Genomic DNA, 18,761 nt, shown 5'->3' with positions numbered 1-18,761 from the left:
TTCAAGTCATCACATGGACCAAGTGGGAGATTGTTAGATTAATTTAACAATGTATGTGGTCCATGTGCTTGAAAGTTACTAATCTGAATTAAAGTGCTTAATGTGATGTTGGTTGGCAATAAAATGATCAGATTAGTAGGGGGTTTTGTCAACTCCCTCCCTCTCACTTCACAGGCAGTTTGCTATTTGGTGGAGGAGTTATTTTCTCGGATAACTCGCGATAACTCCTCTAAAAACCCTTCTGATAAAAGAGGCAAATATACAGAAAAGAAAGAGAGCTTCTTTCCTCTCAGATCTCAATTTTTTAATCTTCTATCAAGAAACACAAAAGCAAGATTACAAAAGGAGATCTTGAGTTGTATAACAAATAGCACGGTGCAGTGCCATAAAAGCAGAAAGGCAAGCAAACTGAGTTTTCTAATCATCAAAGAACTCATAAGGGAAGACAGAGAGGTGAAAACAAAAGGCAACCAGAAAGTGCAGTATCAAAGAAAGCACCAACAAAGAATAACAATGGAACCAGGTAATCCTTCACCACATTTATCACATGTAAATGTCATAATGTCAAGATCCTAAATTAAGGGTTCTTATGAACCATTAAAGGCTCAATGAAAGTTTTGAAATGTCTAACAGTGTATGCATAATGCAGTTAAAAAACTATCGGACATGCATGGGAGCATAACCCAGGAGGCAATATACATATGGGTGATGATTTATATTGGCCAAGAGTGTGAACATGTATAAGTGCTAATTCATGTGGGGAGAAATTGAAAAGAAAAAGTGGAGTATTCTTACCATAATTTGCCACTTGATTTCCTCCATTGTCAATAATGGGTTATTATTGGCATCTTTGAGTGAAATCATAATGTCAAGCAAGTCCTCTACTTCCATCTTAGATCCATCATTCCATTGTGTGATTCTCTCTTCAATGATTGGATCATGATACTTCTTCATTATCTTAATTGCCTTATCCACCTTTTTCTCAAGGCCCTCGAAGTTAAATCCTCTCAAACATGGCATATAATCAGAAACACAAAATGCAAAAACATATCTAAGCAATGTGAAAATGGAGTCTATATGTTCTACTTCCTCAAAACCTGGCCCTCCATCATCCCTACCCTTTCCAAAGTACCTTGTATTAAAAATCAATTTCCTAATAACATTACCACAATAATGCTGTGAAGCAATCCTAACATTCACAAGGCCATGATCATTCACATTTTTGCATTTGTTGTAAACATAGAACATAAGATTATCAGCTTCTTCATTCCTTTTCTCTTGAAGCCATTGATGCTTTTGGAAAGAGAACAAATCATTGATAAGGACTTTTTTCATTTTCCACCATTGTTCTCCGAATTGTGCAAAAATTGCTGTCAAATATCCATTGCTAACAATTTCAGTTGAGTTGCTCATTGGTCTTGATGCAAAAACAGCATCATGTTTTCTCAAGAATTCCCGAGCAATAGAGGGGCAAGACACTGGGATTACATGCACATTTCCTAAGCGGATACATGCAATTTCGGTTTTCATTTCTTTCATGACCTTGTGTATCCACATAGATGCTGGTTTGTTTGCAAGCATTTCAGGAAGTTGTCCTACTATAGGCCACGGTTTGGGACCAGGGGGAAGTTTAGATTTCCTAGGTCTCTCAATCATGTGATACTTAAGCACTTTGATAATGAAAAAACTAGAAATTATTATAAACAAAGAAGGCCAAAAACCTTCAATGTGGTACAAGAAAACACTAGGGAGGTAATCCATGGTTAGGATAATGAATCTTAGACAAAAAGGATGAATGTGGTGAGTGGTGGGATTAAGTTCATCAAGCAAAAAGCCTATTTTTCTTATTAAAACCATGGCTTGTAAAAATATTGGCTAATTTAGTTATATATCTATAACGAGGTTACACTATACAAAAAAAAAAAAATTGATATTTAATAATGTTTCAAATATTGTCATGAGACAATAGAAGCTAAAGTTAGATTCAATAACTACGTAGAATATGACGAATCAATAACGCTTGCTGTAACGTGTGCTGCAAAAAATAGAAAAAATAATACAAAAACTATTTAGGTTGAATATCAATAGAATATTTTAATTAGAATAATACAAAACTACAATTCATATATAATATTTTTAATTAAATAAAAAAATATTTTAAATGTTTACCATACAAATATTAAGAATATAAAATTTTAGAATATTTAGTAGTTTAAATAGTGAACCGTTTATATTACTGGAACTTTTATTTATTTTTATATCAATATCTAAATAATAGAATCTAGGAATTACTATATAATAAAATTAATAATACCTTTAAATACATAAGTTTTGTAGCTATATGAAAAGCCACTATACAAAAATACAATACATGACATTTAACACTTATCATTATAAAAACGCTATTAAATTTGTGACAATCAACACCATCTACTTCCTTGAGTATTGTTGAATCTCTAAGCCATAAAATTCATAGCTCTCAATTAAGTAGATTTTTGTACCATTGAAGTCTGCCTATCATTTAATAATGTTCCACACACAAGCGTTATTAAATGTGCATTGTTAAAAGACAATTCTAGTGTAATATCATAACACAATTTTAAATAATCTATTTGTAATGAGATTAGGATACTTAATGCATGATAAGTGTGATTTAATAAATTAAGCATACACCTTAACCTATGGGCATGATGAGAGGTGATTAGGTTAATATAGGGACCATATATCCTATTCCACATTGTGTGCCACTTTATGTACTAGGAGTTGTGATTGATTAAAAAAAATATATTTAAGTTAAAATTTTAATTAGTAAGTATTTTCTGACCAATCACAACTCATGGCACATGTAGTGATACAATATTGTAGAACAAAAGATGTATAGTCCCATTAATATAGGTATATTTGGGAAGGTCTATTATGATGTCATTCACACTTAAATATTCTGTCATCACTTCACAATTTGTTCTCTCGTTAAAAGTGAAGAGAGGAAAGAATTAAATTGTACAAATTTAGATCGAAAAATAACTCAAAACAATTTATTATATAAGTACAAAATAGTAGATAATAATAACATAAATAATAACTAAAAAAATAATAAAAAGCTATAGAAATTAACCTTTATTAAAAATTAATTTAATAATGAAAATAACCAAATAATTATATAAGTTTAAAAAATAATGGTTGGAAAATTGTTTTAAACTATAAAACTTATATATATAATAACTATAAGAATAATTAAGAAAAAAGTAAATATTAATATCGTTCTTCACTAGGACCAAAAAAGTAAAAGCTATAGGTGCATAACAACAGGTGACTACTAGATTAATAATTATGTTTGGCCCAATCTTTTTTTTATAAGCAAATAAAGTTGTATTAAAATAGTATATGGGGTTTTAAGTTAATATAACAAAAAGTTAATGAGAAACAAAAATTTGAACAATCTTAATGCAAGATCTAGGATTAATACACCAAAAAAGGTAGGAAGTAGCTAGTTTGTCAATATCAAGCTAGTAAGACTCTTCCCTTCAAAAGTTATTTCATTTTGCATAAGTCATATGGAACAAACCACAAAAAATATATTAATTGTTATTTAATGACATAATTGTTATTTAATGATACAAACATATTTGGTCATCATTACTCAATTTGTCCCCACATTGATGCTCCATTTGGTTGAGGGAAGAAAATAAGAATAGAGAAATATGTAAGAAAGAGAGTGAAAAGAAAGAAAGAGAAGAGACAGATGTGAGAAATAGAGTAAAATTTGGTGTTGTTTGGTTGTTTAGAAAAAAGAAAGATAAAAGAATGATTAAACTTCCAGAATGAACATCATTTGTCCCAATTTTGGGTCTCATTTATATACCAATCTAATTAAAAAGTGAAACCTAAGTAAAAAGAAAAATCATAAAAAAAGAAAATATTTTTTTTATATTATTTGGTCGAATGTGATTAGCTTAGAATATATAGACAAAAATAGTTTGGAACATCTGCTCTTTGTCCAAACTCCTCCACTCATCCTCCCCCATTTTCTCTTCACATGTGAGAAGAAGAAAATTTGGTAGGCTCCACCTCATTTTTATTCTCTCTTCTCAAACTCTCTTCTCAAACTCTCTTCCCAACCAAAGAAGAGAAAGAAAATCCTCCTCTCCAATTTCTCTTCTCTCATTCTCTTTCTCCTCCATTTTCTCTCTACCAAAGGAAGGCTGAAAGTGAAGAGAAAGGAGAAAATCCGATATGTTGTAGAAATTTAGAATCTAATAGTTGAAGAAAATAGGAGTGATTCTAAGCAATTTATTATATAGGAAAAACTGATTAGATAATAATAATAATAATATAAATAACAACTAATAAGATGATAAAAAATATAGATAACTTAATATAAATTAAAATTAACTAAATCCTAGTTAAGATGACATTCTATTATTCCAAACATCATTTGAAAGTTAAAATAAATGAACTAAAAATAATCTTTAGAAATGTGTTACAAACTATAAATTTTGAAGGTATAATGACCATCAAAATAATCATCAACAAGAAAAGAACTAAATACAAATATAATCTGTTACTAGGACAAAAGACAAATTACTAGCATGACTGTTAGTGAAAAGAAAAACCATGAATATAATTAATCACACAATGACTGTCAATGAGAAAAGAAATCATTACTAACATAAGTCATCAATGACAAAAATAGATAACACTAAAATCATTGTCACTAGGAAAAGAACTCATTGCTATAATCAATATCCCCATTACTATAATCAATATTAAAATAATCATCAATAAAAAAGAAATCATTCTAACATAATTCAACACCAAGAAAGTAAATTTTTGTGCGGTGCATGTTGTTATTTTTTATTCGAATGATTGTTAAAAGGAATCTGAAAATGTGAGCTTGATAGAAGAGAATGTATACTATCATAAAGGTGACACAAAAGAGGAAAATAGCTAATGATTTCAAACTTTTTGGGATGATAACAAAATAGTGAGAGCAGAATTGTATTGGGATAGATTAAGAAAAAATGATAGCACGCTAATATTATGTATCAAACAAAATGATCAAATTCAAGTATGAATTAGAGAAACTATTTATTAAGGAAAGAATAGATAATAATTAAATATTTTTTAATTATATTACTTTTACAAAAGCGTATGTGAGTTAATGGGGTATTAATTAGCCTTTATCATATACGCCTAATGCATAGGCTAAAAACTCATATATTAAAATAAAAGGAATGAAAAGTGCAATTTGTCCGAATAAATTATTTTATAAAAAATATTTTCACAATATATTTGAATAACACTGTAAAGGTCAGCATAAAAAAGAGTGTTATTTATTGAATTTAAGATTGCTGATTCAACAAACCAATTATTATCATAAAATATTGAAATAATATTGTTAACGTCTCCGTGAGCTAATTCTCTCTACACCAGTAACACCAGATGTTGGTTACGTTCTTATAATTTACACCACATGGGACAAATGGACATTGGTTCAAGTGGTACATGCTTGATTCCCTTTAAGCAAGAATCCAGGTTCGAGTCTTATGGATGAAAAAAATGCCCGCTGGAAGAGTTAGCCCCACGAGAACGTACCTGTGGATGTTCCCAGCTCGGACAGGATTACCTCCGGTGCGAGGATTCACGTAGGAAATCCAATTTTTTTTACACCACATATTTATTCTTACAATCAACACCACATGTTTGTGCATATTTTACATGACAATGAATTGAAATTTGGAAGGTTAACTAGAATCTTCTTCCATACTCAAGATCAGAGTTTTTCTTTTCTTTTTTAGTGACAAAAATATTATTTTATTGCATATAAAAGAATAAAAGTGGAATACTATGTTATTTTTCTTTTATTTTTCTGTATTTAGCTCTCCAATACTAATATTGAATATCAATAGAATGTTTTAATTAGAATAATATAAAACTATTATTCATATATAAATTTTGTTTTTTTATAACAAATATATATAAAATATTTACGTGAAAATATTAAGAATATAAAATATTAGAGTTTTTATTAGTTTAAATAGTGATCTATTTATACTAAGCTTAGGACACTTAATGCATGATCAATGTGATGTAATAAATTAAGTATACACCTTAACCTATAGGGGCATGATGAGAGGTGACTAGGTTAATATATGTATGTTTGGCTAGGTCTATTATGATGTCATTCTCACATTAGTATTTGGTCATCACTTCACAATTTATTCTCCCATTAAAAGTGAAGAGAGATGAGAGAATTAAGTTGTAGAAATTTACAATGGACAAGTCACTCAAAACAATTTATTATATATGCAAAAACTAATAAACAATAAGAGCATAAAAATAGCTAAAAAAATAAAAAAAGAATTATAGATAAATTTGTATAAAATAAAGCTAACTAAATTCTAGAGAAGATAATTTTTTTATCGATTTAAATTTCCTCTTAAACACTTGATCAAACTAAAATTTGGTAAGCTTTAAACTTATTACAAATAATTAAAATAAAAATAGTAACCAAATAATTGTATGAGTTTAAAAAATAATGATTGGAAATGTATTATAAACTTTAAAATCTCTATGTATAATCACTATTAGAATGATTAAGAAAAAAGTAAATACTAGCATCATTCTCCATTAGTACCAAAAAATAATAAAAGCCATAGACACAACATGATGAGAGGTAACTAAATTAATATTTATGGTTGGTTAGGTCTATTTTATCGTCACTGAATGACGACACAAACATATTCGTCAATGACGACACAAACATATTTGTCCATCACTTTACAATTTGTTCTTGCATTGAAAGTGAAGATATAGGAGAAAATTCAATATGTTGTAGAAATTTAGAATCAAATAGTTGAAGAAAGTATAAGATATTTCAAGCAATTTATTATATAGGAAAAATCCAATAATTAGATATTGTTAATTGTAGAGATTCATCAATGTCTGCTTCATAAACGTTATTAATTTTTGTGCCATTGAACTACGCCTATCATTTAATAATGTTCCACACACAAGCATTATTAAATGTGCATTGTTAAAAGACAATTCTAGTGTTATATCATAACACAAATTTTAAATAATCTATTTGTAATGAGATGAGGACAATTAACATGATCAATGTGATTTAATAAATTAAGCATACACCTTAACCTATGGGCATGATGAGAAGTGATTAGGTTAATTTAGGGACCATATCTCCTATTCCACATTGTGTGCCATTTTATGTACTATGAGTTGTGATTGATTGAAAAAAATATATTTAAATTAAAAGTTTAATTATTAAGTATTTTCTGACCAATCACAGCTCATGGAATATGGAGTAACACAATATTGTAGAACAAAAGATATAGTCCCATTAATATAGGTATATTTGATAATGTCTATTATGGTGTTATTCACACTTAAATATTCTGTCATCACTTCACAATTTGTTTTCTCGTTAAAAGTGAAGAGAGGAAAGAATTAAATTGTACAAATTTAGATCGAAAAATAACTCAAAACAATTTATTATATAAGTAAAAAATGGTAGATAATAACAACATAAATAATAACTAACAAAATAATAAAAAGCTATAGAAATTAACATTTATTAAAAATTTATTTAATAATGAAAATAACCAAATAATTATATAAGTTTAAAATATAATGGTTGGAAAATTGTTTTAAACTATAAAACTTATAGATATAATAACTATAAGAATGATTAAGAAAAAAGTAAATACTAATATCGTTCTTCACTAGGACCAAAAAAGTAAAAGCTATAGGTGCATGACGAGAGGTGACTAGATTAATATTTATGTTTGGCCCGATCTTTTTTTTATAAGCAAATAAAGTTTTATTAAAATAGTATATGGGGTGTTAAGTTAATATAACAAAACGTTAATGAGAAACAAAAATTCGATCAATCTTAATGCAAGATCTAGGATTAATACACCAAAAAAGGTATGAAGTATCTAGTTTGTCTATATTAAGCTAGTAAGACTCTTCCCTTCAAAAGTTATTTCATTTTGCATAAGTCATATGGAACAAACCACAAAAAATATATTAATTGTTTTTTTTAAGCAAAGATGCTAAAACACCCGAAATTTATTGATGAAAGAAAGAACCATCACAAGTTAGTGAACCTATAGTTTGGTAAACCCAACCAATTTCTATTACACAATCCAAGAAGATTATAGATGGCATAGAATCCCACCAAGTAAAAGTTCTTGATCTCAATCCATGATTAGCAAGTAAATCCGCACAAGAATTCTCTTCCCTACAAATATGAGAAACCTTCCAAGACATAGAAGACAATAAGTTTTTGCAAATACTCCACCTTGAAGATAGACTCCAAGGAGGAAGAATATTGCCTTTGAGAATTCCCACCACTAAGGTTGAATCACTTTCAATCCATAAATAATTCCAATGTTTTGCATAAGAAAATTCAATTGCCAATAAAACCGAAAGAAGCTCAGCATATATAGCATAATGGATGTCATAGAAAGCAGAAAAGCATGCTACAAATTTGCCAAGATGGTTTTTGAAAATGCCTCCTCCTCCCGCCAAACCAGGGCTGCCCTGAGTAGCACCATCAGTGTTAACCTTAAGCCAACCTATTGTAGGAGGATGCCAAATTATCTCTCTTATTATTGGACATCTATTGAAACGCAAAGTGATGTTCAGGTTCCTCAAAATAGCAAACTCAGCTGGATTGTTATTTGCATAAGATTTTGAATTCCTAGCAGCCAAATTAATGTCCAGCTTTAGCTTGTCCAAAGCTCTCACCATTAGGATTAGAGTGTTATCGAACCTAGCTTTGTTTCTGAAAAACCAAATCTTAGCAATTATATGAGTTATGCAAATAGATAGGGCCTCTTTGGTCCAATCAGATTTGGTGGTGTTCCAAACAGCTAAGCATGATGAAGTGTCTATGTTGATGGAGAAAATGTGGTTCAACCAGAACCATAACTGTTGAGCATAAGAACACTGAAGGAAGAGATGATTAGATGACTAAAGGCTTTTGTGACAAAGACTACACATTGAAGCTAACTTGTAGCCTCTTTTCTGAAGGTTCTCATCAGTTGGAATTTTGTTGTCTTTCCATCTCCAGGCTATGAATGATTTGGAAGGAGGAATTTTATTCGACCAAATTTCCTTGAACCACTTCACTAGATTCTGATGAGAAGATAGATTGGAGTAGGCTTCTTTAAGAGATAGATTACCATCAGTTGTTCCAAGCCAAACCATCCTATCCTCACTGTTTGGAATTAAGGTCCTAGCAATAGCTTTGGAAACATTCGGGAAGAGCTCCACCAATTGTGTAGGGATAGTCCACCTACCCTGATGGATGAAGTCAGATACATAAGCTTGCAGATTATAACCAAGACCATATGGAATGTTCAAAAGATCTATCAAGGAAGATCCAAGCCAATTGTCAGTCCATAATTTAATTTTGGTTCCATCCCCAACTAGCCAAAAGGAGTTGAGATGGACATATGTCCAATTAGCCTTAATGTTAGGCCAAATTGAAGACTTGTAGTATCTAGGAGAGATTCTGCAATCTCTACCAAACCTCTTCCTAAAGAACACTGCCCAGTCTTTGGTAGAGGATAAAATAGTCCAAGAGAACTTAATGAGAGATGCTTTGTTCATCTTAGATATGGACTTGACACCAGGACCACTAACCTGTGTTGAGGAGCAGACTTGGTGCCAATTAACAGTGACAAGCTTTTTGACCTCAGTATCCCCTTCCCAGATGAAATTTCTGATCTTTTTGTCCAAATATTTAAGAAGTTTAGCAGGCCAGACATATATGTGAAATGAGTAAACCAATATGCGTTGAATAACATATTTGACTAATTCCACTCTTCCCATGATTGAGAGACATGAACCTTTCCAAGCAGCCAATTTCTGAGTAATTTTGTCAGCAATTGGTTGAAGATGGGCCCTTTTAGGCTTGCCTTGAACACAGGGACACCAAGGTATGTGTAGGGAAGTGATCCAGCATTAAAACCAAGGAAAGAGGAGAGGGAAGTTATTTTCCTAGGATTAGAGTTGGCAGAAAAAAAACTGACTCTTTGATGCATTTATGATCTGCCTAGAAGCTTGGGCATAGGTAGATAGAAGGAGTTTGAGCTCTCTAAGCTCTCTTTTAATTCCCTTGCAGAAGATAAGCACATCATCAGCATAGAGCACATGGCTCAATGTTTGAAGATGAGAAGGACCACTGACTGTGCTTAATTTGCCAAGAGCCACTAAATTTAGGATACCCATGCTCAGGACCTCCTCTACTAGACAAAACAGTAGAGGGGATAGAGGGTCCCCCTACCTCACCCCTCTCTTGCAACCAAAATAGCCCACATTATGACCATTAACACTAATTGATAGTCTAGCAGAGTGGATAATAACATGAATCCAAGTGATCAATTTCTGGCTAAAGCCAAAAGCCCTGAGAGTGTCCATTAGAAATTCCCAATCTATTGTGTCAAATGCCTTTGATATGTCAAGTTTTAAGATTAGGTTGACACCAAAGGTTTTGTGATCCAACAGATTTGGTGCTTCAGAGGCTAGACAAATGCAATCTTGCATGTTTCTATCTCTTATGAAGCCCTTTTGATTAGGAGAGATAATTCTGGAAGCAATGGAGGCAAGCCTATCAACCAGAATCTTAGTGATGATTTTGAATTGAAAATTTGCCAGAGCAATAGGCCTGAAATCATTGATTCTGTCAGCGCCAAGGAGTTTAGGAATTAGGATAATAGTGCTAGCATTCATGTTTGGAAGGATCCAACCCTGAGAGAAAAATTGGGACACAGAAAGGCAAACATCACGGCCACCTATGTCCTAAAAAGTTTGGAAAAATACTCCCCCAAAACCATCTGGCCCTAGTGCCCGATCACCATTCATAGCAAACACTGCCTTCCTGATTTCCTCCTTAGAAGGCATCAAGGTTAGCATGGCATTGTCCTCCTGAGAAACCAGATTAGGAATCACCTCCTGGATGAGGGAATTCTGACTGGTGGAATTTTCAGATGCAAAAAGATTCTGAAAATAGTCTAGAACATGATTCTCAATCTCATCCTGATCAATTAGCAATCTATTGCCATCCTTTAGCAGATTCATTGACTTAGTGGCTTACCTTATTTTTGTGACTCTATGAAAAAAAGCAGTGTTTCTATCTCCATCAGTTTGCCAGTTTATTCTAGCTTTTTCTTTCCAAAAGGATTCCTCAACTTCAAGAGCATGCAAAAGGTTGTGTTGAGCCAAAGTTTCCTGATCTCTCAACTCTTGACTAGGCATAAGATCCCTGGAGTTCTGGATGAGCTCCAAAGCAGCCATAGCATTTTTAACATTAGTATGTATATTACCAAAGATATTAATGTTCAAATGCTTTAGCTCATTCTTAAGAGTCTTGAGCTTTTGAGATAGAATATACATGGGGCAACCATAGCAAGACATGTTCCAGACAGTTTCCACCACCCTCTTGCAATCCTCATGCTTAATCCACATTTTATGAAACCTAAAAGAGGAAGCTCTCCTTATTGTAGAATTTGAAGTGAGCATAATTGGATGATGATCCGAAGAAAATTCTAGGCAAATTAAAACAAGAGGTTTGACTCCAAGCACTGAGCCATTCCTCATTACACAAACTTCTATCCAACCTTTTTTTAGTTTGAGCATCCCCTGATCTCCTATTAGACTAAGTGAACAGATTCCCTCTTGTGTTGAGATGTATCAAGTTAGAGCAGTCAATGAAGCTTTTGAATTCATTTGAGGGTAGGGCTTGAGGAATTCGAGGGCCTCTGGCCTCATTAGAACCAAGCACAACATTAAAGTCTCATATGCAAGTCCAGAGACCAACATGAGTATTTATCTGATCATGCAGGTCAAACCAAAGGCTTCTTCTCTGGATATAGTTAGTATGTGCATACACAACACAAATGTAACAAGTTTTGTCTTCTATTGCAATTGATATAGTGATTTGCTGATCTGAGTTGTACAAAACAATAGGGGAGTGATCATAACTACATAATCCCCAAAGGTTGGGCACATTATTTCCTCTATTATTGGTCACAAAAAGTTTCATCCTGATATCATTCCAGTAGGATCCATGAATGGCCTCTTTAGATATCATAGGTTCAATAATAAATAAAAAATCTGGTTTATGAGTTAAGCAAAGGTTTTTTAGAACCAACCTTGTATTGAGGTTGCTTAGACCTCTACAATTCCAATAGAGGACTATCATTGGGCATTGTTAGAATTCCCACCCTTTCGGATATAGTGAGTTATCTCAGTGATCCCTTTCTTTCTCATCTTTTTCTTTTGGGATTTTGACAGAATAGGAGTGAATTGTTCCTCATCCTCTTCCTCCTTCATGGTTTCATCAGCCCAAAGCCTGCCCACTATTTGCATATCCTTGACTGCATTTCTATTTTCCAATTCCTGTGTGTCAAGAACTGTGAAGTTGTCATCAATGTCTTGTGGCACCAATGGGTCATATGATTCCTCCAAAATTGCATTATCTAGAGGATGTTGCTCTCCTTCCTTTTCTGGAGAATTCTCAACTCTTTCTATCCCCTCCAAATTTTCATCTTCTCTATTATCAAACTCCAAGTTGATGACTAAGTCATCAATTTTTCTGATGTTAGAAACCTCATCTTCTTTATTTGGCCTTGTTTTAGGGCCTGATTCCTCAGCCTTCTTCCTAGGAGCACCCTCTTCCACCTTCTTTTTGGTCAATCTGCGACAATTGCTATGCAGAGGAGGCACATTTTCATCCTCAATCCCAACGAAGAATGCAAATCCCTCTCTCTCCACCAGAATCTGATCATGTAAATCCTCTCGAATGTTTATCTCTACCAACACTCGAGCATAATGCCCAAATGATCTCTTGGATGTTGCATCATCCAATGATATGGGAGTGCCTAGCCCACCTGCAATGGAGAATAAGATCCTCAGGCTCCAATATTCCTGAGGAAGCCCATATATTTTAACCCAGCACTGAGAATGAGAGTGTCTTTGTTGCCTTGGGTTGAAGTCAGGTGTCCATAGGGACATCCTCAGGAAACCTGGTTTCAGGGACCAAGCTCCCACTGCGCATATGCTTCTCATATCCTCCACCGAAGAGAAGGAGAAATCATAATAACCTTTTCCCAAGGACACCATGCTCCATGGTCCTATCCTCTCCCACATCTTACTAAGCTTAGATTTCAGATCTACATACTTCAAAGGGTTGTCCCCTTTTGCAAAGATGAGCCTCCCATGAAGGTGGTTTCTGCACCCTTGCAATCCTGCTTGGTAATCTTCCTATGAGATTTTTATGGCAATAACATCTCCTTTGATGCAAGGTTGTGACAGTTGAGAAATGGCAATGTCACATGAGTTTTGGAGAACTTGTGCAAAGGATTTTTTTAGAGGAGGAGAAGTAGTAGTAGTTTCCAGAGATTCAGATAAGAAACTCCAAGGAACAAAAGTTGCCATTATGAGTGTTTTCCCAGAAAGTTGGAACTAGTTTCCCAGAAACTTGGAGCATGCCCTAGCAGAGCAGCCTATATATTAATTGTTATTTAATGACACAATTGTTATTTAATGATGCAAACATATTTGGTCATCATTACTCAATTTGTCCCCGCATTGAAAGTGAAGAGAAATGAGAAAATCCTCTATGTTGTAGAAATTTAGAATCTAATAGTTGAAGAAAATATGAGTGATTCTAAGCAATTTATTATATAGGAAAAACTGATTAGATATAACAACTAATAAGATGATAAAAAATACAGATAACTTAATATAAATCAAAATTAACTAAATCCTAGTTAAGATGATATTCTATTATTCCAAACATCATTTGAAAGTAAAAATAACTAAATAATTATATGAGCTAAAAATAATCCTTAGAAATATGTTACAGACTATAAATTTTGAAGGTATAATGACCATCAGAATGATCATCAACGAGAAAAGAACTAAATACTAATATAATATGTTATTAGGATAAAAGATAAATTACTAGCATGATTGTTAGTGAAAAGAAAAACCATGAATATAATCAATCATAAAATGATTGTCAATGAGAAAAGAAATCATTACTAACATAAGTAATCAATGACAAAAATAGATAACACTAAAATCATTGTCCCTAGGAAGAGAACTTATTGCTATAATCAATATCTCCATTACTATAATCAATACTGAAATAATCGTCAATAAAAAAGAAACCATTCTAACATAATTCAACACCAAGAAAGTGAATTTTTGTGCGGTGCATGTTGTTATTTTTTATTTGAATGATTGTTAAAAGGAATCTGAAAATGTGAACTTGATAGAAAAGAATGTATATTATCATAAAGGTGACACAAAAGAGGAAAATAGCTAATCGACTTCAAATTTTTTGGGATGATAACAAAATAGTGAGAGCAGAATAGTGATGGGATAGATTACGAAAAAATGATAGCACGCTAATATTATGTATCAAACAAAATGATCAAATTCAAGTATGAATTAGAGAAACTATTTATTAAGGAAAAAATTGATAATAATTAAATATTTTTAATTATATTCCTTTTACAAAAGCATATGTGAGTTAATGGGGTATTAATTAGCCTTTATCATATACGCCTAATGCATAGGCTAAAAACTCATATATTAAAATAAAATGAATGAAAAGTGCAATTTGTCCGAATAAATTGTTTTATAAAAAATATTTTCACAATATATTTGAATAACACTGTAAAGGTCAGCATAAAAAAGAGTGCTATTTATTGAATTTAAGATTGCTGATTCAACAAACCAATTATTTTCATAAAATATTGGAATAAAATTGTTAACGTCTCCATAGTGAGCTAATTCTCTCTACACCAGTAACACCACATGTTGGTTACGTTGTTACAATTTACACCACATGTGACCAACGGACGTTGGTTCAAGTGGTACATGCTTGATTCTTCTAAAGCAAGAACCCAGGTTCGAGTCTTGTGGATGGAAAAAATGCCCGCTGGTAGAGTTAGTCCGACGTACTTGTGGATGTTCCCGGTTTGGACAGGATTGCTTCCAGTGCGATGATACTCGTAGGAAACCAATTTTTTTTACACCACATGTTTATTCTTACAATCAACGCCACATGTTTGTGCATATTTTACATGACAATGAATTGAAATTTGGAAGGTTGACTAGAATCTTCTTCCATACTCAAGATCAAAGTTTTTCATTTCTTTTTAACTGAGAAAAATATTATTTTATTGCATATAAAAGGATAAAAGTAAAATACTATGTTATTTTATTTTTTATTTTTCAGTATTTACCTCTCCAATACTACATATTGAAGTGGTATCTAGAGAGATATTGTCAGCACCTGTCTCTGGGTCAAACTCAACATATGAGTCTCTATCTCCACCTTGATCCTAATCCAGTACATGAATTTCTGGGATTCTGGATCAACATATGCAACGCCCACACCACAGTTCTACCATGTTTCCTTCTCCTTCAACTCATCTACTCTATCTTTGCCATTACCTTTGATGCACCTTGTCTAGCCATCACGCCTTCACCCTCTTTAGCCATTATCTGACGTCTGGGTTAAGAGCCATCTACCAATTGGCTCTGATACCAATTGTTAGTGCAGCGGAAGCGATCGTTACGCAGCGTTGGCCACAAACAATCAAATAAAGGCATTGAATAAATAGAAGAGAAGAATCAAGAGAATTTGTTAAGGGGTTCAGCCAATTGTGCCTACTTCCCCGGGAGCGTTGAGCGGCTACCAATATATTATTAGAGAATAAGGATTACAAACTCTAGCACACCCATGAGCCCACCTGGCCATAGGGTGTTTCTATTAGGTGCTTATATCTGGTGCACATTATAACAAGGGACCTGAGTCCAATATATAACATTGATTACTCTACTCTATTCCAATACTAGACAATGTGGGACTAATACAATAACATATTTCAAGCATTCCCAACAAAGTTATTTTAAGCAATTTATTATATAGGAAAAATCCAATAAGTAGATATTGTTAATCGTAGAGATTCATCAATGCATGCTTCATAAAACGTTATTGATTTTTGTACCATTGAACTATGCCTATCATTTAATAATGTTCCACACACAAGCATTATTAAAAGACAATTCTAGTGTTATATCGTAACACAAATTTTAAATAATCTATTTGTGATGAGATTAGGACACTTAATGCATGATCAATGTGATTTAATAAATTAAGCATACACCTTAACCTATGGGCATGATGGGAAGTGATTAGGTTAATATAGGGACCATATCTCCTATTCCACATTGTGTGCCACTTTATGTACTATGAGTTGTGATTGACTGAAAAAAATATATTTAAGTTAAAAGTTTAATTAGTAAGTATTTTCTGACCAACCACAGCTCATGGCTCATGGAGTAACACAATATTGTAAAACAAAAGATGTAGTCCCATTAATATAGGTATATTTGGTAATGTCTGTAACACCGCGAATTTTACGAGTTTGAATTATAAGATTTTACTAATATTTTTATTAATTATATATTCGAAAATGAATTTCTGGGAATTTTCAGTAAAGAATTAGACAAAACTCTAGTTGAGTTTTATTCTTGAAATTTTATTTCCGATTTTGTGGTAAATTTTGGTAATTTTTGGAGACAGTCGGTTCTGCACCACTGTCGGGGCCGAATCCGCCCGGTACGGCTCAAAAAGTGTCTTTTTGAGTTCCGTAACTCGGAATCGAATTCCGATTGCGCCATTGGATTCGTAATTTAATTTTGAGTCAATATAGACTCTGAGTACACTCATACCTATTTTCTAAATATTTTTCACTCGGAATGCCGAAATCCGAAATTCTAATCGAATATTAGGATCGGACGATTTAAAATACCCGATCGAGTATTGGCCGATAATACTCGGGAATGTTTATCACACGTGTCCGCAAGGTGATCATTACACATTGGGATGAGAGATTTGACTTCCATAAAGCAAATCTCCCATCACTTTCACCATATCTCATGAGCTCATCATTAGCCACCCTATGAGATTTGTCCTTATTGCCTAGGGAAAATCTGATTTCCCTCTCTCCTTAAACCCTCACACTCCACACTTCACTCACTCACTTTTGCATTTTCAAAGAGAAGGTAACTCTCTCCATTTTTCTCTCATTTTTCTCAAGTCTTCTTCCATCTTCAATCCTTGATCTCTCAACATTCAACCAATGGATGTTGATGAGATTTAAGTATGTCGTTCATGAGTATGTCAAGAACATATTCAACCGTTGAAATTTTCTAAAACACTTTCTAACTCATTTTCTCTTCAAAACCGAAAATGATGTGGTTCTTGAACTCACAAAAATATTTTGTTGAAAACATGAACAACTTGTGTTCATAGAGTTGTTATAATGTTGTATTACATACTTTTGTTGTTTTAGCCAAAGGGGATGATGATAAAATCAAAGGAACCTTTAGGAAATGTTTTGTAAAAATGAGAATGTATGTATTTCTATTTGTTTTTAGCCTTAAACCATGGCTTGAATCAAGTTGGAAAAATAGAAATCTTTGTTAAAAATGATGTTGAGGTTTATGAGTACATGAAGGTCTCATGAAACTCTTAAATGATACTTTGTATAACTTACTTTAAAGTGGTAAGATTATCAAAGAATGTTTTAAATCGGAATATGGAGTTTTAAGTATTTTGGTAACGATTTTAGAAATATCGGAAACTAACGAGTTTTATTATGGTAGTTACGAAGATTTCCGGCATTTGAACCTTGCAACCCAACCGAACCATAGGGATTTCGTAAAGCACGCTTCATTAAGGTGAGAGAGAACACATCGTGACATAGTGGTGTCCGAATATGACACCCGGATCTCCTAAACCATCTCAAAGGTTTTGGAGTTAACTTGGGTTTAAGAAACCCAAGATTTTTATGTTTGAATGCTTTTGAATATATGTGATTGTTGATGAAATGTGTTGAATATTGTATATGAATGTTGTTGTGAAATTTTCTGAGTGCAGGTGGTTGAAAAACCATGTTTGAATGTGTCTTGATTGTTGAAAATGACAAAAATTAGCATTCTGTCCAAATTCCAGTAGTCTGGGCGAACCAGGAGTCATCAGGGCGAGCTCGGGCGACCAGGGCGTCGTCGGGGCGAGCTTGGGCGACCAGGGCGTCGCCGGGGCGAGCAAAAACCCGTTTGGGCGGAAAAAAAAAAATTCCAGGATTTCGCCTGGGCGACCGAGGCGTCGCCGGGGCGAGACCGGGCGACCGAAAGTCCGCCCGGGCGAGCAAATTCGCCTAGGCGAGGAAAGTTTCAGTCTAATTGCTAAAGATGAATTGTCGCTTGGGGGACTTGTCCTCGCTTGAGCGAGAGATGCCCAGTTTAAAAAGGGTATTGTTGATTGAATTTTCGCTTGAGCGAAGGGTCCTCGCTTGGGCGAGAGACAGTAAATGTGTTTGACTATTGGGATTGATTGGTTGAGTATGTAATAACCCTAGTAAGGGTATGTGATATAAACTACTTTAGTATAACGCCGTAATTGAAATAAAAAGTAAAGTATTGAAGGTGTTGGAATTAAATAGTCAAATTCAGAAATTTATTTTAAAGAAAGAAATCCGAGAAGGATATATGATTTAGGGCGATGCCCAGAAAAGGATACGTGATACCACGGAGCGAGATCGTCTGACCGTAAGGGGCTTGGTCTGGGACCGTCTAGGGTGATTCAACGATAGTCGTAGTGGTAGGGACGTTACCCTTTGAGTTATGATGTGAATTAGGGCACTGCCCAG

At 33.3% G+C, this 18,761-nt stretch overlaps 1 protein-coding gene across 1 annotated transcript in view; it reads right to left on the bottom strand.

The window, feature by feature from the left end:
* The window catches only part of LOC109329009 (isoleucine N-monooxygenase 2-like), a 16,564-nt gene extending 14,764 nt beyond the window's left edge, over nt 1-1,800 (bottom strand). The window contains exon 1 of the mRNA XM_019562671.1: nt 796-1,800. Coding sequence (XP_019418216.1) covers nt 796-1,761 — 966 coding nt within the window. The 5' untranslated portion in view covers nt 1,762-1,800. The remainder of the gene's footprint in view (nt 1-795) is intronic.

Source organism: Lupinus angustifolius, chromosome LG16 (assembly GCF_001865875.1).
Source record: "Lupinus angustifolius cultivar Tanjil chromosome LG16, LupAngTanjil_v1.0, whole genome shotgun sequence".
Lineage (NCBI taxonomy): Eukaryota > Viridiplantae > Streptophyta > Magnoliopsida > Fabales > Fabaceae > Lupinus > Lupinus angustifolius.
This window is presented reverse-complemented; position numbering and strand designations above follow the sequence as displayed.